This window comes from Dendrobates tinctorius, unplaced genomic scaffold (assembly GCF_039654945.1).
Source record: "Dendrobates tinctorius isolate UK_male_01 unplaced genomic scaffold, ASM3965494v1 ptg000231l, whole genome shotgun sequence".
Classification (NCBI taxonomy): Eukaryota; Metazoa; Chordata; class Amphibia; order Anura; family Dendrobatidae; genus Dendrobates; species Dendrobates tinctorius.
The window spans coordinates 24,436,887-24,464,669 of NW_027361898.1; the positions used below are offsets into that span (position 1 = coordinate 24,436,887).

The 27,783-nt window shown below is 46.8% G+C and overlaps 1 protein-coding gene across 1 annotated transcript in view; it reads left to right on the forward strand.

The window, feature by feature from the left end:
- The window catches only part of ATRX (ATRX chromatin remodeler), a 348,862-nt gene that overhangs the window by 179,063 nt on the left and 142,016 nt on the right, over positions 1-27,783 (forward strand). The window contains exon 20 of the mRNA XM_073556201.1: positions 5,408-5,585. Within this exon, the coding sequence (XP_073412302.1) occupies positions 5,408-5,585 (178 nt within the window). The remainder of the gene's footprint in view (positions 1-5,407; positions 5,586-27,783) is intronic.

The window sequence follows — 27,783 nt, forward strand, 5'->3', positions numbered from 1 at the left end:
GAAGGTACCTTTATTGCAGCAGCGGAACATAAAGCCACAAGATGACCCTGGAGCGCCGCCAAAGTAGCGCCGCAGATTCTCACACTGCTGGCGCCGTCCGACGGTCGCCGCATCCCTTTTTGGCGGCGGTGCGGGCCTTCTTCACCCCACCGCCGGTATTCTTGTGAGGGTTGCGTCTGGGAGCAGGGCTATGGCGGCGTCTCCTTTAGGGGCAGCTGCGCCGCAGTTCTTCCGCGCTGCCCCGTGCTGACAGGCGGCCGCCGTTTCAAATTTAGTCCCCGGCTTCAGTTTGGGCCTTCGCGCCCGTCGCGGCCACGCCCCCCGTTCATTATCATAGGCCGGCTGCGCTCCCGCCCGTTCCTAAGCCCTCCCACCGCCTCTCTAGTCTTGTGGCTGGGAAGGGGGAGGAGGCGGTTCTTCCCTCTGGTGCAGGCGGCTAGCTCCGCCTTTCTTCTTACACAGAGACCGCGCTTTTTGATTCCTCACATCAGGCTGCCGCCATCTTTGCAGCCTGACAGCCGGAGACTACAGCAGATGCCATCTTTCGGGGACACCGGACCGTGAGTAGTTCTGCATCTGCAGACTGTCGCCCTACCCTGCCTTGCTGTCCCACAACCCTCCAGCACTTCCGCAGGTTTTTTCCGCATGCTCCTCTTGCAATCGCAAATTCCCCTCTACCGGGACTGCAGCAATCCCGTTCAGCAGGATGCCGTCCAGGAGCCATCTACTGCGCCACGTGAAATCGAGCCCCCCCATTCCTGGCTGGGCCTCGTCCCTTTCACAATCTGTGGCAGACCTCACCAGGGTGTCTCAGTCCCTAGTTGGCCGTTCTTGATAAGTTGCCCCTGGACACTTCTGCAGGGTCCAGCAGGTCGCAAAGAGATTTCAAAGAGGGAAGCGTCTCGGCGTGCTGTATCCGTTGGCTAAAGAGCTCATTGACAACTGCTCTGCTTCCCCGTCGGTGGACGCACCCATGTCCAGACTTTCTAATAACACGGTTCTCCCGCTTTCAGGTGTAGCGTCACTAAAGGATTCTAATGATAGAACTATAGAATCCTTGGCAAAGTCAGCATTCGCGGCGGCTGCAGTGGCGCTATGTCCAGTCTTTGCCTCATCTTGGGTGGCAAAGGCCATAGCCACTTGGGCAGAGAATCTCCGTAAGGGCATCCTAGATAAGGCCCAACCAGAGCAATTGACCGATCTGGCCAACCAGATTTCCCATGCAGGGGATTATCTGCTGTCTGCTTCCTTGGATGCCGCGTCTCGCGCTGTTCAGGCGTCAATCAACGTTGTGGCAATCCGATGTACAATTTTGCTCAAGGCTTGGCAGGTGGACTTGTCTTCTAAAAAGTCTCTTACCAATCTGCCTTTTCAGGGAGCGCGTCTCTTTGGGTCCCAGCTGGACCAGATTATTAAGGACGCCACTGGAGGCACGAGTTCTCTCCTCCCTCAGTCCAAACCTCGCAGACCCCCGCCAAGGCGTCAGTTTCGGCCCTTTTGGGCTTACCGCCGCTTCAATACGGCAGAGAACTTCTCTAACCAACAAAGACCACAGGTACGCCAGGATAGAAAGACCGTGTCCTTCAGACCCACTCCCTCCTGGCGATCTCACTCCTCCCAGGGCAGACCCTCCCGGTCCAGATCTGGACGGTCCACGTCAGCATGACTGTCAACGAACTCCCGAGGGTCCCTCCCAATTGGGAGGTCGACTCCGTTTCTTCAGGGATACCTGGCTGGCCTCAGTAGAGGATGCTTGGGTCAGGGAGCTTGTATCTTCAGGGTACAAGATAGAGTTCATTTCTCGTCCACGGGATCGCTTCTTCGAGTCCCGTCCTCCAAAAGATCCAGCCTTAGTTCCGGGGTTCTTGCATCCATCGCCTCTCTCCTCAGTTCCGGGGTGATTGTGCCCGTTCCCGAATCAGAACGTTTCACAGGATTTTATTCAAACCTGTTCGTGGTGCCGAACAAAGGCGGGACAGTTCGCCCCATCTTGGACCTCAAATTACTCAACAGGAGAGCCCGACTGCGTCATTTCCGAATGGAGTTTCTTCGGTTAATCGCTTCCATGGAGACGCAGGAGTTCATGTGTTCAATAGACATTCAAGATGCCTATCTACATGTTCCCATATTCTCCGGGCATCAGAAATTCCTGCTATTCGCCAGGAACATTACCAATTTTGTGCACTGCCGTTCGGTCTTGCCAACGCACCCACAGTATTTACAGAGATCATGGCGACGTTGATGGCCTGGTGGAGAATCAGAGGTCTTGTTCTTTTTCCGTACCTCGACATTCTGATCAAAGCTCCATCCTTTCGTCAAGCTCGCCAAAGTCTTACCTGACCAATTTCGGGTGGCTCATCAACGAAAAGAAGTCCTGTCTTGTCCCGACACAACGTCTTGTGTTTCTGGGTCTATTGTTCGACACTCGTCGATTGAGGGTTTTTCTCCCTCAAGAGAAAATTGGCTCCCTGCAACAGGATGTACGATCGCGGCAGCTCATGAGACTTCCATCTCTCCGGACGACCATGAAAGTCCTGGGAAAGATGGTGGCGGCAACAGAGGCGGTCCCCTTTGCCCAATTTCACTCCAGACCTCTCCAACTCGCCATCCTATCCCGGTGGAACAGGTCTGTTCTTTCCCTGGATCGCCCATTTCGTCTTTCAAACCGTGTCAAGCAGTCCCTCAATTGATGGCTGACGTCTCCTCTCATCTCCCTAGGACGGTCATTCCTCCCCTTTAACTGGCAGATTGTGACAACGGATGCCAGCCTCCTTGGCTGGGGGGGGCAGTGTTCCACAATCACTGTTCAGGGTCGTTGGTCAACTCAGGAGTCAGCCCTGCCATTCAACGTTATCGAGATACGAGCGATTTATCTGTCTCTCGTTCACTGGGAGAGATTTCTCAGGGGACTGCCTATCCGGATTCAGACAATGCCGTGGCGGTGGCATATGTCACACGCCAGGGAGGGACGCGGAGTGTCTCAGCCCTGGCAGAAATGTCCAAGATTCTACATTGGGCGGAGGCTTCAGTCCCGGCAATATCCGCGGTACACATTCCCGGCGTCGACAATTGGGCCGCCGATTTCTCAGCCGCGAGGATCTCGCGGCTGGAGAGTGGTCCCTACATCCGGAAGTATTTCTTCAGCTTGCCGTCGTGGGGAACCCCGGACGTAGATCTGCTAGCTTCTCGCCTCAACAGGAAAGTTCCACAGTTTGTATCCAGGGCTCGAGATCCTCTCTCGGTGGGCGCCGACGCTCTGGCCATTCCTTGGTCGCAGTTCGAGCTCCCCTACCGGTTTCCTCCCCTGCCTCTTCTTCCCAGGCTACTGAAGAAAATCAAGGCGGAAGGAATTTCAATCCTCCTCTTCGTCCCGAATTGGCCCAGTAGGGATTGGTTCGCGGACATCGCCAACCTTCTCGCGGACGCCCTCTGGAAGCTTCCAGACTGAGCAGATCTGCTGTCTCAAGGTCCGATTTGCCACCCCAATTCTCGGCCGCTCAATTTAACGGCGTGGCTGTTGAGGCCGAGGTTTTGCAACGATCAGGATTTTCCGATCGAGTTATTCATACCATGATCCGAGCCAGGAAGCCATTGTCTTCCAAGATTTATTGCCGTTCTTGGAAGAACTATTTCACTTGGTGCGAGATCAATGACATTCCGCCCATGTGTTTTTTGGCTCCCTTCTGTCCTGGCGTTCCTTCAAGCGGGGCTGGATGCGGGTCTTGCCCTCAGCTCTTTAAAGGGTCAAGTGTCGGCGCTGTCCATTTTATTTCGGAAGACGTTGGCTCCCGTCCTCAGGTTAAAACCTTCCGTCAAGGTGTGGCTCACACGGTTCCTCCGTACCGAGCGCCCGTAGATCCATGGGATCTTAATCTGGTTCTCGAGGTTCTGCAAGGTCCTTCCTTTAAACCTCTCTGGGATGTTTCCCTTTCTCTCCTTTCGTGGAAAGTAGCCTTTCTGGCAGCCATCACCTCCATCCGGTGCGCGTCGGAATTGGCGGCCCTCTCTTGCCGCTCTCTTGGTACTCTACCAGGACAAGGTAGTTCTGCGGCCTCCGCCCTCTTTCCTTCCTAAGGTGGTGTCCACTTTCCACCTGAATGAGGACATTGTTCTCCCGTCCTTTTGTCCGGGTCCAGCTCACCCTCGGGAGCCGTCCTTGAACAAGCTGGACTTGGTCAGGGCGATGAATGTCTACCTAACTAGGATGACTTCTTGCGGAAGACAGATTCTTTTTTCATCATTCCAGATGGGGCGCGGAAAGGTCACCCGGCCTCCAAAGCTACTATTGCTCGCTGGATCAGATCAGCAATTTTGGAGGCCTACCGGGTCAAACAACGAGTGGTCCCTCCGGGAATTAGAGCACACTCTACCCGGGCAGTGGGTGCCTCCTAGGCAGTACGTCACAGAGCTTCCGCTCTGCAGCTTTGCGAAGCTGCAACCTGGTCATCGGTTCACACGTTTGTAAAATTCTACAAGGTCCATACCTACGCTTCGGCGGATGCCAGGTAGAAGGATCCTGCAGGCTGCGGTAGTGAGTCCGCTGGCCTGATGGAAGTTTGTTTTTCCCACCCCAGGGACTGCTTTGGGACGTCCCATGGTCTGTGTCCCCCAATAAGGTGAACGAGAAAACAGGATTTTTGGGTTGCTTACCGTAAAATCTGTTTCTCGGAGCCTTCATTGGGGGACACAGCACCCTCCCATGTTCTACAACTCTTGTTATTATGTTGGTTGGTTTGAGTTGTCTGTTCTGTTTTCAATCTATTCTGTTACTTCTCCTACTGCTTTCTCACTAACTGAGGAACTTCCTGCCGGTCGGTGGGGTGTACACTGCGGAGGAGGAGCTAACCTTTTTTTGTGCTTAGTGTCAGCCTCCTAGTGGCAGCAGCACACACCCATTGTCTCTGTGTCCCCCAACGAAGACTCCGAGAAACAGATTTTACGGTAAGCAACCCACAAATCCTGTTTTTACATGCAAAAAATGTATTTATTTTTTTGTTATCTCCACATCCGTAACAATCAAAGCTATAAAACTGTATCATAAGCACATAATGTTCAAAAAAAAAGTGTTCAAATGGTCAACTAGAAAAAAATTACTGAAAATGTCTCATCTTGCAAAGATTGCATGACATCAAAATTATATATATATATATATATATATATATATATATATATATATATATATATATATATATATAATATTTTGATGTCATGCAATCTTTGCAAGATGAGACATTTTCAGTAATTTTTTTCTAGATGACCATTTGAACACTTTTTCGATTTATATATAATGATAAATCGGCCTTAGTAAGTCAACTTCACATGCTAAAGTCACCTTGTCTTCTGTTGTGGTCTCAGAGCCTAATATTTCATCACTTGAGTTATTAAATGATGCTGTTTCTTCTGTCAGGTCTGCGAACTTGTTACATTAAAGCGTCCTCAAGAGCGAGGATACATGCTACAACGCTGGCATGATAATGGAGGAGTGTTGATTATCGGCTATGAAATGTACCGAAACCTCACTCAAGGAAAGAATGTCAAGAGCAAGAAGTTGAAGGAAGTGTACCAGAAGACTTTGGTTGATCCTGGTAAGGTTTCTTTTTAATAAACTATGTATGTTTTTTTTCTTGATGTACCCTCTGCAGGCAGATGCACTGATCTTTCTAGCCTAGGTATCACTCAGTATTAAAGCTGCCTTTTTAGGTAAAGGATTTACAATGACTTCGTGATCATGTAGCTGTGCAAGTCATTTGTAGCCAGATAGTTGATGACAATCTGTCAGCAGACCAAAGGGCAGAACCAATGGCTATTGATGCTCCACAACCAAGTTGTTCTCCTTTATAAGTAAGCATACTGACTCCTTATAGGTCCATGTTTCAGTGTGTCCATGACCATCTTTTTCCAGTGAATAACAAATCACTCATGTATTCGCTGTCTTAGTTTTCCCATGCTACTTGGCAGGCAATATAAGCTTTGATACCAGGACAGGACAAAGGGCCATGAGCAGAATGGTCTTGTATGAGGAAGACTGTATGTGGAACAAGTGCAATAAGCAGTTAGTGACTGCTTTTATTATTATGGGAGCCATGATGCTTTTGAGAATTAAAAAAAAAAATAAAAAAAAAAAATTCAGCGAACGTCTGTGTTGTGCACACTTGTCTTTAGTTACTTAGTGGTTTCGTATGGAAAAATAGTTGGGACTGCTCATGATGCATCTCAACCATCAGGTATTGGCAGGACCATATTACCATGTAAATTCAAGGTTAGCCTGTGTCATAGGATCTGATTCTTGGTGATTTATTTTTCCCATGTATTTCCCAAATCATCTTCTTTTAAGAATGAGTGAGAGTTTCCTTAAAACTCCCACAGCGTGAATCAAGAGCTGGCTTCGTTATTATATCTGTGTATAGTTTGCTCTGAAATGCTTCCGTGTTTTCACAGAAAGTATATTTTTATGCTGGCTGGGCAATCGTGTGTTAAGAGACCTGTCAATCTAGGGGAGTGCAGCTAGGAGACTTTCTAGGATAGTTTTCAAAGGTGTATTTCATCTTAAATGGCACAGACTTAACCCTACATGTCTTCAGTGACTTAATCAGTGTCTAATTCATGCTGTCCTTGGTTTGGACAAAGTGCATCTCCCGTCAGGTTACCTTTAGGCTACTTTCACACTTGCGTTTTTTTGCTGCGCGTTTTTTGCACGCATGAAAAAAACGCATCATACATTTGTGTGCGTTTTTTGCGGGTTTTGGTGCGTTTTTTTGCGCATCAGTAGCACAGATGAACCATCAGAGCACGCTAACCTACATGAGTTGATAATTTTACATAGTTATCTAATCTATTCTAGAGCTTTTGTTAAAGTAGTTTTTGAAACGTCAGAATATAATGCTCGGCATTTGCTTACAACTTGCAGGACATATTGCTTTTGTTCATCTTTTGTCAGAAGGTCGTTAAAGTCCGTTACTTCCTACCTCTTTTAATTTTTCTTTCCTAACTTTTGGATTTACAACCCTAGCGTTCTCTGATGGGATCAAAAAACGATAATCCCACCAACTCTGCATTCAAATACCACAAATGGTTCGAAAATTTGGTCAGGGCTATTTCTGCAATGTTGTTGTCACATTCTTTATAGTCTAACAGACTATGCAAAATACCTAAATCTTAAAATACCTCAATTTGGATTTTTTCAAACTTTGAGCGATGAGCGGCACGGGTTAATGTCGTTTGATCGAGCTCAAATTTTGGCTCTCTCAATATCTGGAAAGGGGAATCGTTTTGTGGGGTCCAGACGAACATGATTCTGACATTTTTTCCCCCCCATATGAGATCCGGTCACCCTAATGCGCACCCATGTTAAAGTATAGGGGAAAAACGCATGTGAAACCAGCCTTACCTAGGTTTTGTGGTTTGCTTTTTTTTTTTTTTCTTCACCATTGTCCTCTCTTCTTTATGATAATAAACCATAAACTTAATTTTCAGTCACAAATTTCAAATGATCAAGACCATAGGCTTTTTTTTGTTATATAAAGTACCTAATTTCTGTGGATCTGCAGTAAGGCTGGTTCACACTTGCGTTTTTTAGTGCTGCGCTTCGTGCGCGTCCATGCGCATGTGTCCTGCGCCCCTATCTTTAACATGGAGACGCATGGTCTAACGTATGCACGCTTTCATATGCGTTTTTGTGCGCATGCTTTTTTTTGTAGTGTGCGCCTAGACGCGCCGGACGCAACCCGTTGCATTTTTGGTCCGTCCAGCCTGTCTAAGAAAAAAAAAAGCTTGCACACGGAATGCGCAAAAAAAAAAAAAATCACATTACAGTCTATGGGAACGCAGGAATTTTAAGAGTTAACATGGCTAGAAACTGGTTAAAACGCATGCGTCTAAGGCCTGTTTCACACTTCCGTTTTTTCAAATCCGTCAAAATCCGTTGGTTTCCGTAAAAAAACGGATCCGCCAATTTTTTGCAGGATCCGTTTTTTTGTCCCATAGACTTCCATTAGCGGTTACCGCGGATCCGTCAAAAAAATGGATCCGTTTTTTTAAAAACGGATCCGTTTGCATCAGTTTCCGTCAAAAAAACGGAAACGGATCCGTTTGGCGGACACAAAAACGGAAGTGTGAAACAGGCCTAAAAAAAAAAAAAAGCAAACTCATACAAAACGCATGATGTGATTTTTGCATGCGATTCTACTGCGCACGAAGCGCAGTGCTAAAAAACACTAGTGTGAAACTAGCCTAAGAGGGAGTCTGTCAGCAGGTTTTTTTTTCTTTCTTAACTGAGAGCAGTCTAATGTAGGGAAAGAGACCCTGATTCCAAAAAGGTATCACTTAGATTACTTGGTGTAGTCATTCTCACTCAATCAGAGCTTTTAGAATTAGCAGTGGAGCAGAGCTGAGAAAGCTAACACCGCCTACACCAGGCTCTAGACAAAGCCTATAGACATGAGGTGCTTATCAGAGGAGGGGAAGTTGTTGCAATATTAATCTTGTAGTGAGAAAACCTTCTCAGTTAGCACTTTGAGAAGTGACACATTCCTGAATTCTGTGTTTCAGCCTCTATCCTGCAGTGTCCAGATTACATAGCAAAAACCGGTTGACAGATTCCTTTTAAAGGGTTTTTCTGTGGTCAAAAAGTCAATCTGCCAGTGCAGCCATCAGTGTAAAAGAAGAAAACTTGGATCTCAGCTTCATGCTGAAACTACATTTCCTATCATTCCTTGCATGCTGTTAAGTGTGTGGTAAGCTGCCACCTCTTTCCTGCCCATCTCTTCGCTGCCCGAGCACAGCTCAGACCCGCTGGGGCATATTCCCTACTGTATAGCTGTGTAACACTTCAGTAGCAGTCAGGAAATGTGAGCATGATTGCTGACTGTCTTAGAATTTTGCATTTAATATCACTATCAGATAAAAAAAACAGATTTGAAAATACAACTCCCAGCCTGCAGAGTACACGCTATAGTTGCATCAGAGTAAACCTGTTATAAGGCTATAGTACTCAGTTTCAGAGCACAGTATATAGTAGTGACGAAGACCCAGCGATGTTTTTGCTTCATCTAGCAGTGATTTCTATAAAATCTATGGATCTGCAGCTCCCCCACCCACCTAGCTATCCATATACTGTTTATATGTACAGAGAGGTCATTAGCTCATGAATCTCGCAGGCTGAGCATGCCCAACATTGAGCAAACACCTCAGCTCTAAAATTGCTACAGCAGGTTACCAGGGATTTTATGAGGGCGGCTACTAGAGAAAAAAGGAAAAGCCTAGAGCTCTGGATTCAGGATCTATCATCACCCTATACTGTCGTCAGCGCAGCATAACCTGACGACAGATTTCATATAGGGAGGCTATATTGTGTAGTATGTAGCCATTGGTGCATGCTGGGAGTTGCAGTTTCAAAATAACTTTTTCTCCACTGTGTGAATGTAGCATTGGTGTCCATGCTTGACCACCATTCCATTCACTTCTACGGGATTAATGAAAGGGCACTGGTCATGTCATTTTTAGCATCTAAACTGTCCCCAGTGCGTTAGCAATGCAATATGCATCACTAACACATTTTTTTTTTCCTTCCAAAAAAATGGCCCTGTAATGTCCAAAAAGCACTTTAAATGAGCTGGTTTGTTCTAACTGTAGTGTCTTTGGGGTGTGCTTCATTTTCGTTTAGTCAGTCTCCGCCCACACAATTTGATGTTCTGGGTTGCGCTGATGCTGCAATCCACTGTAAAAGCTTGCCCAGTGTGTAGCATGGAGCTGCTCTTGCCTCACACGTCACTTGAATCTGCTGTAAAATCCCACGTTTGCGCTGTATGTAGCATTGCTGGCGCAGTGTCGAGTGGACAACATCGTTTGCACAGTGTGTAATTTGGAGTTGCGTTTGCACAGTGTAAAGTGGGGAGCCGCTTTTGCCACAAACTGCACAAGCGCGGGTGCCCGCTCCACACTACACACTGCGCAAGCGCAGGATTTTACAGTAGATTCAAGTGACGACGCAACCTGGAACACCAAATCACCCCTATGACTAAATGAGCAGGTACAATCGAACTATATAAAGTGCTTTTTGAACATGATCACCGTGCCATTTTTAATGACAAAGTGATAAGGCGCACTGGGGACAGTTGACATGCTTTAAATTACATGACAGGTTCCCTTTAACATAGTCATTTTGTCAGTCCCATGTAATTGATCAGAAGGGTGCTCGAGCATTCATACCACTGCTACATTCATATTGCCTGTCAGTCCAATATAAGTGAACTGGAGCTGTGGTGAATCGTGTGCCAACACTTCATTCATACAGGGAACTTTGAGATCCCCGTTATTGGGATTAATGGGAGCGTTTAAACCCGAGTGATCACATTTTTATTTATCCTATTACAAGAATCGCTAGTAGAGGGGTTTTCTTCACTAAAATTCAGATGTCTGTGTATCTCGGTTCAGATAGGCCCGTGCGGCTGTTCAGGTCAGGAGACCCTTGGTCTGTGCTCTGGACATCACACACGGATGTCTTAGGGTATGTGCACACGTTGCTGATTACTCTGTGGATTTTTCCGTGCGGAGTTACTGTGGATTTTCTGCAGATTTTGTGTGGATTTCCCCTGCGTTTTGACACCTGCGGATTCCTATAATGGAGCAGGTGTCAAAACACTGCGGATCCACACAAAAGAATTGACATGCGGATTCAAATCTGCAGCATGTGCACAGCGTTTTTGAGGGGTTTTTTTAAATTCGTTTATTGAACCATAAAACAAAATATACAGCATACTTGCATATGGTAATAAGCACTGTATAGAATATACACATACACATTTCTACATATTGTTAAATGCAAAGCAAAATGTGCATTCCGGTTTACATACGGAATAAAACGTACTCAGCCTATTAAATATATACGAAGGGCAATAGGCCACTTATAAAATGTTAGTCAGTTACATTGTACAAGCCTTTATATTATTGCACAAGTAATAAAGCCTATTTTAACTTCCTTAGCTACAGCTACAAGAACTACTATTTCGCAGCCTGATATCACACAATAAATTATGTTATTTGATGCCTCCACTCTACAGAGTAAGATGAGAGGAATTCCACCTCTCCCAGATCTTTTCAAATTTACCCGGGCATCCCCTGTTTCGATACAGTGTACGTTCATAAGGGATAATTGAGTTCACCAAATCAATCCAGATTCTAAGGGAGGGACATGAGCCTCCCATCCACCGCAGCGCCAGTACCTTTCATGCCATAAATATTGTCTCCCGCAGAAAAATCCCAGCATAGTGGCTGAAGGGGAACAGGAGCTTGTACCAGGGAAGTTAATAATGACGTCACCTCCTTCCAATATTGTGCGATAATAGGACACTGCCAGATCATGTGGATAAAGTCTGCATCTAATGAGTGACAACTTAAACATTCCGATGATTGGAATCGGCCCATCTTAACCCCTTTACCCCAAGGGTGGTTTGCACGTTCATGACCGGGCCAATTTTAATAATTCTGACCACTGTCTCTTTATGAGGTAATAACTCTGGAACGCTTCCATGGATCCCGGTCATTCTGACATTGTTTTTTCATGACGTATTGTACTTCATGTTAGTGGTAAAATTTCATTGATATAACTTGGCAAAAATTTTGAAAATTTCGCAATTTTCCAACTTTGAATTTTTATGCCACACAAAAAAACATAATAAAAAACATTTCCAATATGTTTACTTTACATCAGCACAATTTTGGAACCAAAATTTTTTTTTATTAGGAAGTTATAAGGGTTAAAAGTTAACCAGCGATTTCTCATTTTTACACCATTTTAATTTTAGGGACCATATCACATTTGAAGTCACTTTGAGGGGTCTATATGATAGAAAATACCCAAAAGTGATACCATTCTAAAAGCTGCACCCTTCAAGGTGCTCAAAACCACATTCTAGAAGTTTATTAACCCTTCAGGTGCTTCAGGAATTTTTTGAATGTTTAAAAAAAAAAAATGAGCATTTAACATTTTTTCACAAAAAAATTACTTCAGGTCAAATAATTTTTATTTTACCAAGGGTAACATGAGAAATTGGACTGCAAAAGTTATTGTGCAATTTGTCCTGAGTACGCTGATACCTGATATGGGGGGGGGGGGGGGACCACTGTTTCGGCGCATGGCAGAGCTCAGAAGGGAAGGAGCGCCTTTGACTTTTTCCATGCAAAATCAGGAACCCTACTGAAGATAAAAGGGCGGTACCTCTCCCTTGCTTCAGTTGGGTTTCCTGTCCTGACAGGGACCCGTGTGCTGAAGACGGCGTGTCAAGATGTCTGTACCTGCCCACCCCCGTGCCAGCGTGGAAGATCAGGCAGAGCCTGTGCGCCGGGCGTCAGGGGTGGAAGCGCCGTCCACTGGTTCCCCGGGGGCTCAGCGTCCGAGTGGGAGTCAGCGCAGCATGGTCAGGGGTCCAGGGGCTCTTCCGTGGCTGCCGCGCCGCCCCCCCCCTCTGCCGATGTCCAGGAGCTCTAGGAGGGGCGGCCACTTTCGGGTCACGCCCCTCTGACCTCAGGCGCAAGGCACGCTGGGAATGGGTGTGCCCGCGTGACGTCGGGGGCGGCGCCGGATCCAAGATGGCCGCGCCCATGGAAAAAAACGCCGGCCGGCAAAAGATCATCCCGGCGGCGTGGCGGGGGGGACTGGCTGTTAATGGGCACCGGAGGAGGTGGAGAATGCAGTGGATCCCTCTTAAAAAGAGGGATGACCACAGAAGACGCACTCATGCCCAATACTTGACAATGGAAGTGGGGCAAGAAGAGCAGCAGCAGGAACTCTCGGCAGATGCCTTGCCGAGCTGCCAGCATACCAGGAGCAGCCGCTCGAGTGGTGGGAGCGGCAGTCGTAAACATGACCGGCATGACTCTTGAGACGTCCAGAAAAAACGTCACGAGTGCACCTGAGGAGCCTCCGAGATCGGTACCCTTGATTGACAGCGGTGGTGAGTGATCTAGGTGAATGTCACCCTTATGGTAATGGGGTTCCATTTTTCTGTTTGATCACTAGGGGTCGAGGAAGTCTATCGGCAAAACAAAGAATAGAGAATGCGCCCTATGTAGAGACCCGCTGGCAGATCAGTGGCAGAAAGATCTCTGCGCTGACTGTATAAACAAAACCATATGGGATGAAACCCCTGATTTGGTGACTAGCCTTAGGGCTATAATACAAGAGGAGGTGAAAGGCTCCCTAAAGGCAGCCCTTAAAAAGACAGCTAAAAGAAGCTGCAAAAGGGATTCTGATTCAGAGGCCTCGCTAGTGCAGAAAGGTCGGGAAAGATCCCTGTCCCCCTCCACCTCCTCTTCCTCTACTCAGTCCTCAGAATCCTAATCGGGCAGCGATGTAGTGGGCCATCCGTGTTTCCCAACAGAGGATGTGGAAAAGCTGGTCAAAGCTATCAGGTCTACAATGGCCCTTAAGGAGGAAAAGACTCTTAAATCATTGGAGGATGTTATTTTTGGAGGACCGGAGGAAAGGAAAAAGCGCACCTTCCCTGTAAATGATAAGATAAAGGCCTTAATTGACAGGGAATGGAAAAACCTGAGAGGTCGGGTGCCTTACCTTCTACATCGAAAAGGAGGTACCCATTTGAACAAAAAGACTCAAACTTGTGAAAAAGTCCCAAAGATTGATGGTGCCGTAGCTAAATCCTCAAAAAGGGTATCTCTACCATTAGAGGACTCTGGCGTGCTGAAAGACCCGCTTGATAAAAAAGCAGGTAGTTTTCTGAAACACATCTGGGAAGCATCGCCAGGTGGATTAAAACCGGCAATAGCTGGTACTTGTACCGCTCGTGCCCTCATGATCTGGCTACAACAAATAGAGGACCAGATCAGGGATAAAGTTCCTAGGTACGAAATATTGTCTAATCTGACACTGGTACATGGAGCAGCGACTTTCCTAGCGGATACCTCAGCAGATTTCGCGAGATTAACAGCTAGAGCGGCAAGCTTGTGAAATGTGGCAAGACGAGCCCTGTCGCTTAAAGGGTGTCCGGGGGATTTGCCATCGAAACATAGACTGTATTCCATTCCATGTGACAGCCAATTCCTCTTCGGGAAGACACTATTGGAATTTTTGGAGCATGCGGGGGATAGGAAGAAAGGTTTTTCCCCGATTCCCGGGAGAACCCAAAAAGCAGTCCTTAAGGAGGAGAAGATTTAACAGGGGTCATCCCCCTTGAGATAGGGAAAAATTGGGACTTGAGAGTAGCGCTCTATGTCCAAGGTCAGGTCAGACACTACCAATATGCAGCCCTTCCGTTCGGCCTGTTTACAGCCCCCAGAGTTTTCACCAAGGTGATAACCGAAGTAATGTAATTTCTTCATTCTCGGGACATAGTGATCGTCCCATACCTGGACGACTTTCTTGTCGTATGGAGGTCGGAGACCCTTTGCACACACCAAGAGAAGGAAGTGATATCAACTTTAATAGGGCTAGGATGGATAGTAAACGTCCCCAAGTCAAGATTAACACCAGTAAAGGTGCAATCCTTCCTAGGGTTAATACTGGACTCCGAGCGACAGCGCTGCCTCCTACCAGAGAACAAAGTGACCAAGATAAGGGGCCTAGCTCGCACAGCAATACAAAGGCCAGCTATGACACTGAGGAACGCAGTCCCTTTTAGGCTCGTTGACATCATGCATACCCGCGGTAGCGTGGGCACAGTACCACTTAAGACAACTGCAGTGGGAAGTTCTGTCAGCGCAGAAACAATTGAAAGGGCGTTTAGAAGGCAAACTTTGTCTCTCCATGGAGGTAAGAGATTCCCTACTCTGGTGGACTGTAGAAGAGCATCTAACAGCTGGTGTCCCGTGGCAGAAACCAGTCGAGGACATCATTACAACCGACGTAATTGCCCCAGGGTGGGGAGCACACCTGAGATCTCACTTGATACAGGGAACCTGGTCCTCGCAGAAAAGGATCATGGTTCAAATGTAAAAGAACTATGGGCAGTAGAGAAAGCCGTCAAACATTTTCTCCCCTTGCTTCGGGGCCGACACACTCGAGTCATGACAATCGTGCAGTGGTAGCTTACATCAACCACCAGGGGGGAACGAGATCTCTGGGTCTCATGGAAATATCAAATCTACTTTTCCAGTTAGCAGAAAAACATCTGTTGTCCATCTCGGCACTGCATATAAGGGGTGTCGAAAATACACAAGCAGACTTCCTGAGTCGCAGGCACCTAAGACAGGGGGAATGGTCCCTAAACCCCCAAGTTTTCCAACAAATAGTTCAAGCTTGGGGCAAACCGGAACTAGACCTGTTCACCACCTCACGCGACAGGAGGGGCAGGAAGTTCTGCTCACTGAATCCAAAAGAAAATCCCTTTGCAGTAGATGCCCTACAAATACCCTGGAAGTTCTCCCTGGCCTTCGCGTCCCCCCTCCCCCCGATAACAGTGATCCCCGTAGTAGTCCGGAAAATCAGGGAGGATCGAGCGAGAATAATTCTTATAGCTCTGTTTTGGCCGAGGAGGCCTTGGCTCTCCCTTCTGAGACTCATGTCAGTGACAGATCCATGGATTTTACCGGAGGTTCCAGACCTGCTCTCCCAGGGACCAGTGGTCACTCTCTCATCTGCCAGCCTGGAAATTGAGAGGGCGCTACTGAGTCGCCAGGGATTCTCACCATGGTTAGTCTCCACCCTGTTGAAGAGTAGGAAACCTTTAACATCCCAAATCTATGGTAGAGCGTGGAAAAAGTTCCTAGAATTCCTGGGGGAACCTTTAGGGGATAAAGCTCCAGTGGGACCTATCCTAGAATTCCCACAGTCGGGGCTGCAACTCGGGTTAGCCACTAACACCCTCAAAGTCCAAGTCTCAGCTATGGGGGCCCTATATAACTGCAACCTAGCATCTAATAGGTTGGTGACCAGGTTCATAAAGTCCTTTGGTAGGTTGAGGCGGGTCATTATCCCAAAGATACCACCCTGGGACCTGAATCTAGTCTTAGAGGCTGTAACTAAAGATCCCTTGAACCCCTGCAAGAGCTGTCACCAAATTTACTAACTTAAAACTGTTACTGGTAGCCTTAACATCAGCCTGTAGAGTTAGCGACCTACAAGCTCTATCTACACTCACTGGCCACTTTATTAGGTACACCATGCTAGTAAGGGGTTGGACCCCCTTTTGCCTTCAGAACTGCCTCAATTCTTCGTGGCAGAGATTCAACAAGGTGCTGGAAGCATTCCTCAGAGATTTTGGACCATATTGACATGATGGCATCACACAGTTGGCGCAGATTTGTCGGCTGCACATCCCTGATGCGAATCTCCCGTTCCACCACATCCCAAAGATGCTCTATTGGATTGAGATCTGGTGACTGAGGAGGCCATTTGAGTACAGTAAACTCATTGTCATGTTCAAGAAACCAATCTGAGATGATTCGAGCTTTATGACATGGCGCATTATCCTGCTGAAAGTAGCCATCAGATGTTGGGTACATTGTGGTCATAAAGGGATGGACATGGTCAGCAACAATACTCAGGTAGGCTGTGGCGTTGCAACGATGCTCAATTGGTACCAAGGGGCCCAAAGAGTGCCCAGAAAAAATTCCCCACACCATGACACCACCACCACCAGCCTGAACCGTTGATACAAGGCAGGATGGATCCATGCTTTCATGTTGTTTACGCCAAATTCTGACCCTACCATCCGAATGTCGCAGCAGAAATCGAGACTCATCAGACCAGGCAACGTTTTTCCAATCTTCTACTGTCCAATTTCGATGAGCTTGTGCAAATTGTAGCCTCAGTTTCCTGTTCTTAGCTGAGAGGAGTGGTACCCAGTGTGGTCTTCTGCTGCTGTAGCACATCTGCCTCAAAGTTCGACGCACTGTGCGTTCAGAGATGCTCTTCTGCCTACCTTGGTTGTAACGGGTGGCAATTTGAGTCACTGTTGCCTTTCTATCAGCTCGAACCAGTCTGCCCATTCTCCTCTGACCTCTGGCATCAACATGGCATTTCCGGCCACAGAACTGCCGCTCCCTGGATTTTTTTTCTTTTTCGGACCATTCTCTGTAAACCCTAGAGATGGTTGTGCGTGAAAATCCCAGTAGATCAGCAGTTTCTGAAATTCTCAGACCAGCCCTTCTGGCACCAACAATCATGCCACGTTCAAAGGCACTCAAATCACCTTTCTTCCCCATACTGATGCTCGGTTTGAACTGCAGGAGATTGTCTTGACCATGTCTACATGCCTAAATGCACTGAGTTGCCGCCATGTGATTGGCTGATTAGAAATTAAGTCTTAACACACAGTTGGACAGGTGTACCTAATAAAGTGGCCAGTGAGTGTATATGCCCTCCATATACGCACATCTTGAATGACCGAGTAATTCTAAGACCAGACCCGGCCTACCTCCCCAAGGTGGTCCAAAAGTTTCATAGGACTCAAGAGATCTCCTTGCCATCATTCTGTAATAATCCTAGAAACCTGGGGGAGCAAAAGTTCCATACATTGGATGTAAGGAGGGCCATATTACATTATATGTCAATAACTAGTCAGTGGAGGAAAGATCAGTCCCTGTTTGTAGCCTTTCAGGGTAGTAGAAAAGGGTACGGGGTAGCTGAGTACCATTGCCACATGTATCAGGGAGGCCATTATGTTATTTTACTCTGCAAGTGGCGCTCCGATTCCAGAAGGCATCCAGGCTCAATCCACCAGAGCCGTGGCTACCTCCTGGGCAGAGAAGGCTGAAGTATCGATTGAGCAAATTTGTAAAGCCGCTACTTGGTCCTCACCTTCAACCTTTTTTAAGCACTACCAACTTGATCTATCTTCCTCTACTGACCTAACCTTTGGTAGAAGGCTGCTACAAGCGGTGGTCCCTCCCTAAGGTGTCTTATTCTACAAAAGTCTCTCAGGAGTGCCATCATGGAAGACGGGAAAACACCAAGGTTACTCACCGGTAGCCGGTTTTTCCGGAGCCCATGACGGCACCTGTACAGTCATATGTTAAAGTTTGGGCACCCCTATTAATGTTAACCTTTTTTCTTTATAACAATTTTGTTTTTTGCAACAGCTATTTCAGTTTCATATATCTAATAACTGATGGACTCCGTTATATTTCTGGATTCAAATGAGGCTTATTGTACTAACAGAAAATGTGCAATCTGCATTTAAAAAAATTAGACCAGTGCAAAAGTATGGGCACCTCAACATAAAAGTGACATTAATATTTCGTAGATCCTCCTTTTGCAAAAATAACAGCCTCTAGTCGCTTCCTGTAGCTATTAATGAGTTCCTGGATCCTGGATGAAGGTATTTGTGACCATTCCTGTTTACAAAACAATTCCAGTTCAGTTAAGTTTGATGGTCGCCGAGCATGGAGAGCCCGCTTCAAATCATCCCACAGATGTTCAATGATATTCAGGTCTGGGGACTGGGATGGCCATTCCAGAACATTGTAATTGTCCCTCTGCATGAATGCCTGAGTAGATTTGGAGCGGTGTTTTGGATCATTGTCTTGCTGAAATATCCATCCACTGCGTAACTTCAACTTCGTCACTGATTCTTGCACATTATTGTCAAGAATCTGCTGATACTGAGTTGAATCCATGCGACCCTCAACTTTAACAAGATTCCCATTGCCGGCATTGGCCACACAGCCCCAAAGCATGATGGAACCTCCACCAAATTTTACTGTGGGTAGCAAGTGTTTTTCTTGGAATGCTGTGTTTTTTAGCCTCCATGCATAACGCCTTTTTGTATGACCAAACAACTCAATCTTTGTTTCATCAGTCCACAGGACCTTCTTCCAAAATGTAACTGGCTTGTCCAAATGTGCTTTTGCATCATACCTCAGGCGACTCTGTCTGTGGCGTGCTTGCAGAAACTGCTTCTTTCGCATCACTCTCCCATACAGTTTCTCCTTGTGCGAAGTGTGCTGTATTGTTGACCGATGCACAGTGACACCATCTGCAGCAAGATGATGCTGCAGGTCTTTGGAGGTGGTCTGTGGATTGTCCTTGACTGTTCTCACCTTTCTTCTCTGCCTTTCTGATATTTTTCTTGGCCTGCCACTTCTGGGCTTAACAAGAACTGTACCTGTGTTCTTCCATTTCCTTACTATGTTCCTCCCAGTGGAAACTGACAGGTTAAATCTCGGAGACAACTTTTTGTATCCTTCCCCTGAAAATCTATGTTGAATAATCTTTGTTTTCAGATCATTTGAGAGTTGTTTTGAGGAGCCCATGATGCCACTCTTCATAGGAGAATCAAATTGGAGAACTACTTGCAAGTGGCCACCTTAAATACCTTTTCTCATGATTTGATACACCTGGCTATGAAGTTCAAAGCTCAATGAGGTTACAAAACCAATTTAGTGCTTCAGGAAGTCAGTAAAAAGTAGTTAGGAGTGTTCAAATCAAGAAAATGATAAGGGTGCCCATACTTTTGCACCGGTCAAATTTTGTTTAGATGCAGATTGCACATTTTCTGTTAGTACAATAAACCTCATTTGAATCCAGAAATATAACTGAGTCCATCAGTTATTAGATATATAAAACTGAAATAGCTGTTGAAAAAAAAATTGTTTTAAAGAAAAAAGGTTAACATTAATAGGGGTGCCCAAACGTTAACATATGACTGTATATTCCCCCCCTTATCACTCTTTCGTGTGCGCTATAGTTTGAGTGCTTGTTTAGTTAAATATAATGTGGTGAGAGTTTTACCATGTGTAACCCGGGGGGCCTCTCATGCTGTGTAAACCAACTGAAGCGAGGGCGAGGTACCGCCCTTTTATTATCTTCAGTAGGGTTCCTTTCCTGACTGGGCGGATCCCCTCTCTCAGGTGTGCCGTCATGGGCTCTGGAAAAAGCGGCTACCGGTAAGTAACCTTGGTGTTTTTTCCACAAAAATGATCTTTTCACCCCCCAATTTTTATTTTCCCTAGGGTAACAGGACCCCAAAAGTTATTGTGCAATTTGTCCTGAGTACGCTGATACTCCATATGTGGGGGTAAACCACTATTTGGGCACATGGCAGAGCTCGGAAGGGAAGCAGCGCCATTTGACTTTTTTGGCTGGAATTGAGATTGGACGCCATGTCGCGTTTGGAAAGCCCCTGATGTGCCTAAACAGTGGAAACTCCCCACAAATGACACCATTTTGGAATCTAGACCCCCCAAGGAACTTATCTAGATGTGTGGTGAGAACTTTGAACCTCCCAGGGCTTCACAGAAGTTTATAACGTACAGCCGTGAAATTAAAAAATGGTATTTTTTCCACAAACATGATCTTTTAGAACCCAATTTTTTTATTTTCCCAAGGGTAACCGGGGAAATTGAACCCCAAAAGTTGTTGTCCAATTTGTCTTGAGTACGCTGATACCCCATATGTGGGAGAAAGCTACTGTATGGGCACACGTCAGGACTTGGAAGGGAAGTAGTGACGTTTTGGAATGCAGAATTTGATGGAATGGTCTGCGGGTGTCATGTCATGTTTGGAGAGCCTCTGATGTGCCTAAACTGTTGAAACTCCCAACAAGTGACCTCATTTTGGATACTAGATCCCCCCCCCAAGGAATTTATCTAGATGTGTGGTGAGCACTTTGAACCCCCAAGTCCTTCACAGAAGTTTATAACGCCCGGGCGTGAAAATAAAAAAATCATATTTTTTTTTCCTCAAAAATGATATTTTTGCCCCCATTTTTTTATTTTCCTAAGGGTAACAGGAGAAATTGGACCCAAAAAGTTGTTTTGCAATTTGTCCTGAGTAGGCTGATAACCCATATGTGGACGTAAAACACTGTTTGGGCTCATGGCAGAGCTTGGAAGGCAAGGAGCACCATTTGACTTTTCCCTTCACCCATGACGGCACACCTGAGAGAGGGTTCCGCCCTGCCAGGACAGGAACCTACTGAAATATAAGGGGCGGCACCTCTGTCCCGCTTCTGTTGGGTTCCTGTCCTGGAAGGGGATCCCAAACTGACAGCGGCAGTGCCTGTCATGGATGTAAAGTACCCAGGCCCGTCCCGTCGCGGGAAGAACAGGTCATCTTACCTGTAACGCCAGCCGTCGGCTGCCTGGTAGCGCAGTCCCTGGGGGCTCCGGGTTCGTGCGGGCGCGACTGGCGGTCCCTAATTCCAGGGCGCTCCTCCGTGCCTCCCTCTCCTCGCGCGTGACCCCGGGCTGTCTCTCTCAGAACGCGTAGCGTGGGAGAGCCGGGGGGCGTCTTCCGGCCGCTGACGGCGGCGCAGAGCAGACTGGGAGCGCACCGGCTGGTGTAGGCAGAGCGACAATATGGTGCCTGGTGTGACGCCGGCCGCATGCAATAATAGTGTGCGGTCGCAGGGGGGAGGGGAGGAAGACATCAGCATGGCCGGGTAACCATGGAGTCAGACGCCGTCTCCACTGTCTCTGCCTCCATCACAGCCCTCGGCTCGCAAGCATGGCAGCCGTTAAAGTGGCAAAAGCAGCAGTAGCCCCAGCCACAGGTCAGGGGACTCTTCGATGTCCACAGAGCACAGGTCACGTGCTCCTCCGAGTCCGGTACCCTTAATTACGGTGGTGAGTGATCTTCGTGAATGTTAGTAACGTGGTTAACAAGGTTGGTCTTCTGTGTGTTAAATTCCTTAGGTGAAACCCAAAAAAGCAGGGAGCAAGAGGAACAATAGAGATTGTGCTATATGTAGAAGCCCCCTAGCAAGAGACTGGCAGAAAGACCTTTGCGTCAGCTGGTTCGTGCATCCAACGAACCATCGCGGAGGAAGCACCTAGCTTTGCAACCAACCTTAGATCCGTTATCAGGTCATAGATGGAAGGCTCGCTTAAAGCTTTCCTAAAGAAAGGGAAAAAGAGTAGGAAAGATCCCCCTAGTTCTTTCTCAGACTCTTCCTCGGCCTTATCTCAGGCGGAACACCCATCCTCCTTTTCCTCAGATAGCGACACAATAGTGACAAACCATGTTTTCCAATAGAGGATACGGATGCTCTCCTCAAGGCCATTAGAGTAACCATGGGCCTACAGGAGGAAAAAACAGCTAAGTCCCTGGAAGACTTCATGTTCGGGGGACTACAGGAAAGGAAGAAACTGACCTTTCCAGTCAACGAGAAAGTCCAAGCACTCATTGAGAGAGAATGGAGGAAGCCTGAGAGGTCAGGAGCCCTTCCTTCCTCCTCTAAAAGGAGGTACCCCTTTGAACGTAAGGACACAGAAATATGGGACAAGGTCCCAAAGATTGACGCAGCAGTGTCCAGGTCATCTAAAAGATTGGCCCTGCCCCTGGAGGATTCAGGGGTGCTTAGGGACCCGCTAGATAAAAAAAGCGGATTACTATTTAAGGCATACATGGGAATCAGCAGCAGGAGGACTGAAGCCGGCAATAGCGTGCACCTGCATGGCACGTTCTTTAATGAGTTGGCTGCAGCAGCTGGAAGACTGGCTTCAAAAGTCTCAAGAGAAAAAATATTGGCAGACATGTATCTGCTGCACGGGGCGGCAGCTTTTTTAGCCGACTCTTCCGCCGACTCCATGAGATTGACCGCAAGATCAGCAGGACTATAAAACGCCGCGAGACGGGCATTATGGCTTAAGGGCTGCCCAGGGGATCTGCAGTCTAAAGCTAAGCTGTGCTTTTTCCCTTGTTATGTGCAAATTTGCTTTTTCAGAAAGAAAGAGGACTTTTACTCTACAGTGCCACCTATTGGTAGTAGCGATCCTACAAGTCACAATCAACCCTTTAACGAGTCTTTTAATATGACTTAGGATAAAAGCCAAATCAGAATCTCAATTTGCAGACACGGTGTTTCGAGCTATTGGCTCTCGTCAGTGCAAAGTATGAGATCTGATTTGGCTAGGTGAGAGGCTCTGGACTGAGGTCTAAGGGGTAACGTTTCTCCTTGTGGAGAGTGACATGCCAGCTCTGGCTTGTCAAGGTAAGGAGGCTTATTCGCCGTGCAATGCTCCTCGGGGAAAATAATATGCAAATTGCCTCTCAGTCCAGAGCCTCTCACCTAGCAAAATGAGATCTCATACTTTGCACTGACGAGAGCCAATAGCTCGAAACACCGTGTCTGCAAATTGAGATTCTGATTTGGCTTTTATCCTAAGTCATATTAAAAGACTCGTTAAAGGGTTGATTGTGACTTGTAGGATTGCTACTACCAATAGGTGGCACTGTAGAGTAAAAGTCCTCTTTCTTTCTGAAGAGGCAATTTGCATATTATTTTCCCAGAGGAGCATTGCACGGCGAATAAGCCTCCTTACCTTGACAAGCCAGAGCTGGCATGTCACTCTCCACAAGGAGAAACGTTACCCATTAGACCTCCCTTGTGATGGTCATTTTTTATTTGGAAAAAACCTAGATGACCTCTTAGAAAAGGCAAGCGACCGGAAGAAGGGCTTCCCCAGGTTCCCAGTGGATCAGAGGAGGCCGCCCTTTTGGAGGGGAAAATTCAACAGGGGCCGTCCTCCGGGGGATAGGAGAAAATGGGATAAGAGGAAAAAGGAGTCTCCGGATTCATGTTCGGAGGAGCCACCTCAACCTCCAAGAAATCCCCACAATGACGCCAGCATTCCGGTAGGGGGGATGTTGACGCTCTTTTCCCAGGCCTGGGAAAACATCTCTTCCAATGCCTGGATCCTAAACATCATAAGGGAAGACCTCAAGATCCCTTTTTTGCATCAACCAGTAACATCATTCGTCGTGATCCCTGTCAGAAAGGTGATAGGGGAACAATTGGCCCTAGAATCAGAAATCTTAAGTCTGCTAGACAAGCACGTTCTTTCTGAAGTCCCGAGCAGACAAGAAAAAACAGGATTCTACTCACCCCTCTTCCTGATAAAAAAAGAAAAAACCCAGAGCAGTCATTCAGGACAATCATAAACCTCAGAGGCCTCAATCAGTGGATAAAAAAATCAAACTTTCAAGATGTTATTGGTAACTACAGCCATAAAACTGCTACATCACGATTGTTTTATGGCTGTAGTCGATTTAAAGGATGCATACTATCACATCCCCATTCATCCCGGTTATCAAAAATACTTAAGAGTAGCTCTCTACATCCAGTGCAATCTCAGGCATTTTCAATTTAGAGCCCTTCCATTCGGCATATCCATAGCCCCGAGAGTGTTTACCAAAGTCATAGCGGAGATGACAGCCTTCCTCCGAATCCACAACACGGTCATAATACCCTATTTGGACGACTTCTTAATAGTGGGCAGCTCAGAAGGCCACTGCACTGCACAAGTAGAACGAGTGACAGACACCTGCGAAGACTGGGCTGGATGATAAACATCAAAAAATCAAGGCTACAACCCCTAAAAAAATAAGTTTTTCTAGGGTTCATCCTGGATTCAGAACAACAAACCTGTCTACTATCAGATGCCAAGGTAGAAAAGGCGAGGAATGTGACATTAGTGGCCCTAGACCAACCCCACAAGACCCTGAGGAATGCGATGTCCTTGCTAGGCACCCTGACGTCAAGTATCCCGGCGGTCAGGTGGGCACAATTCCATTCCCAACAGCTTCAGACGGAAATTCAGCACAAAGGTCGCTAAAAGAGCGTTTAGAAGGAAGACTGGAGCTTTCCTTAGAGGTCAGGAACTCTCTCAAATGGTGGTTAGACAGAACAAACTTGACGTCAGGGATACTATGGGACAAACCAGTGACCGACATAATTCTGACAGACGCAAGCTCCTCAGGCTGGGGAGCGCACCTAAGGGGTCATGCGGCCCTGGGGGCCTCAAGAGCAAAATGCATCTTCCAACTTGAGAGAACTGGGCAGTGAGCAAAGCCCTAACAAATTTTATTCCCTTCCTCAGTGGCCCCAACGGACAACAGAGTAACAGTGGCGTACATCAATCACCAGGGGGGTACAAGATCACACTCCCTAATGAAGGCGGCCAGCGACATTTTTCAGAGAGCAGAACAACATCTACTCTCTCTCAAGGCACTACATATAAAAGGGGCGGAGAATATAGAAGCCGATTTCCTGAGCCGCAACACACTAAAGCAGGGGGAATGGGCTCTAAATCGGTCGGTTTTTCAGAAGATAGTTCAACTCTGGGGGGAACCGATAATGGACCTCTAAGCCAACAAAAGCAACAGGCAGGTGGAAAGGTTCTGCTCATTAAACCCAAAGGAAAAGCCATGGGCAGTGGACTCATTGCAAATTCTGTGGAATTTCAGGCTGACTTATGCGTATTCCCCCAGTGGCTCTGATCCCAACAGTGGTGAGAAAAATCAGGAAAGATCAAGCCAGGGTGATCCTAATAGCCCCGTTCTGGCCAAAATGACCCTGGTTCTCGCTGTTGCAGATGATGTCCCTCTCAGATCCATGGGTCCTACCGGAGATCCCAGACCTGCTAACTCAGGGTCCAATATTCCACGCATAGGTCAAGGGATTCCATCTGACGGCGTGGAATTTGAAAGGTCGCTTCTAATGGATCGAGGGTTCTCTCTGGGGTTAGTGGCCACCCTGTTAGAAAGTAGGAAGCCAGTAAAGACTAATATCTATGGCAGAACATGGAATAAGTTCCTACAGTTCCTGGGGAAGCCGTTAGACCAAAAAACCCCGATTAAGGCCATCTTGGAATTTTTACTATCAGGATTACAGCTGGGGTTAGCGGTGAATACCCTTAAAGTTCAGGTGTCCGCACTAGGTGCACTATATAATTGTAACTTGGCAGCAAACAGATGGGTAGCTAGGTTCATTAAATCCTGCCACAGGTCCAGACCTATCCCATTACCAAAAATAGCCCCGTGGGATCTAATCCTGGTGTTGGAGGCCCTCACAAAAGAGCCATTCGAGCCTGTTCAACAACTGCCTATAAAATATCTTACCCTGAAGACGATTATATTAGTTGCCCTTACTTCGGCCCGTAGAGTAAGTGACTTACAGGCCCTCTCGGTAAACCCACCTTATACCCAAGTGTATCTGGATAGAGTGGTGTTAAAAACAGACCCCGCGTATCTACCGAAGGTAGTATCCGATTTCCATCGGGGTCAGGAGATTGTCCTTCCCTCCCGAAAATCCAAAAAATCCAGGGGAGGAAAAATTCCACAAATTAGATGTTAGAAGGGCCCTGCTAGAATATATATCAGTGACTAGCCAGTGGAGGAGGTCCCAGTCCCTATTCGTAGCCTTTCAGGGTACCAGAAAGGGCTGCGGAGTGTCAAAGGGGACCATTGCCAGATGGATTAGGGAGGCCATTAGTATAGCCTTCTCAGCTAGTGGTGGGTCCGATTCCTGACTGCATCAAGGCTCATTCCACCAGAGCCGTGGCGACCTCCTGGGCTGAAAAAGCAGAGGCATCGATTGATCAAATTTGTAAGGCCGCTACCTGGGCCTCACCATCAACCTTCTTTAGACACTATAGATTAAATCTATCCTCCTCTGCTGACTTAACCTTTGGTAGAAGAATGCTGCAAGCGGTGGTCCCTCCCTAAGGTGGTTCAAAGTCTCCAAAAATCTCTCAGGTGTGCTGTCATGGGTGAAGGGAAAACCACCATGGTTACTTACCGGTAGCCGTTTTTTCCGGAACCCATGACAGCACCCGTATATTCCCCCCCCCCCCCCTTTTTTTTCACCATATGGGTGTGCACGTTAATAGGGTGTATTTGTGTGACGTGGTGTTGGATAAACATGTAACTAACCGGGAAGTCGTCTCAATGCTCTGTAACCAACTGAAGCGAGGGAGAGGTGCCGCCCCTTATATTTCAGTAGGTTCCTGTCCTGGTGGGGCGGATCCCTCTCTCAGGTGTGCTGTCATGGGTTCCGGAAAAGCTGGCTTACCGGTAAGTAACCATGGTGGTTTTTCAACGCAGAATTGGCTGGAATTGAGATTAGACGCCATGTTGCGTTTGGAGAGCACCTTATGTGCCTAAACAGTGGAAACTCCCCAATTCTAACTCCAACCCTAACCCCAACACTCCCCTAGCCCTAATGGGAAAATGGAAATAAATACATTTTAATGGGGGGTTTGATTTACTATTTATGGCGAGATTTTATGTTTGGCAGCTGTCACACGCTAAAAGACGCTTTTTATTGTAAAAATAGTTTTTGCATCACCACATTTTGAGAGCTATAATTTTTCCATATTTTGACCCAACGAGTCATGTGAGGTCTTATTTTTTGCTGGACGAGTGTACGTTTTTGGCAGGGCTGTGGAGTCGGAGTCGGAGAGTCGGAGTCGGTGCTCATTTTGGTGGAGTCGGAGTCGGTATAAAATGGACCGACTCCGACTCCTAAAATATATAATAAATTGGGTACAGTAATTCAATGCAGGATGTGCTGAATATTTTTTCATAGGAGTTTGGGAAAGTTATGAAATGTCCTATAAATGGCTGTTATATTCCTGATCTAAGGCTACATTCACACACAGCGTTTTTCCTGTGTTTTTTGAGGATACGTTTTTCAGCTGCAAAAGCTGATCATCTTTTTAAAAAACTGCATCACCTGAAAGGTTTTTGAGCTCATAGATAATGTTTTCAATAGCAAAAGCAGATTAGAAATCTGCTCTATCTATCCATTTATCCATATCTGTCTATCCATATCGTATCTGTACCAAAAAGAATGAAAACCGGGTAGTACACCAATATATATTCTGTTCTATCTAAATATCTTGATTATTGGATCATAAAAATGATTAAATGTCTGAGGTTCACATTGTACTACAATAAATTTTTCACTTAAACATAAGCAATATATGTGGAAGTCGGAGTCGTGGAGTCGGAGTTGGAGTCGGTGTAAGGAAAATTGAGGAGTCAGAGTCACAGGTTTGGCTTACCGACTCCACAGCCCTGGTTTTTGGTACCATTTTCGGGCACGT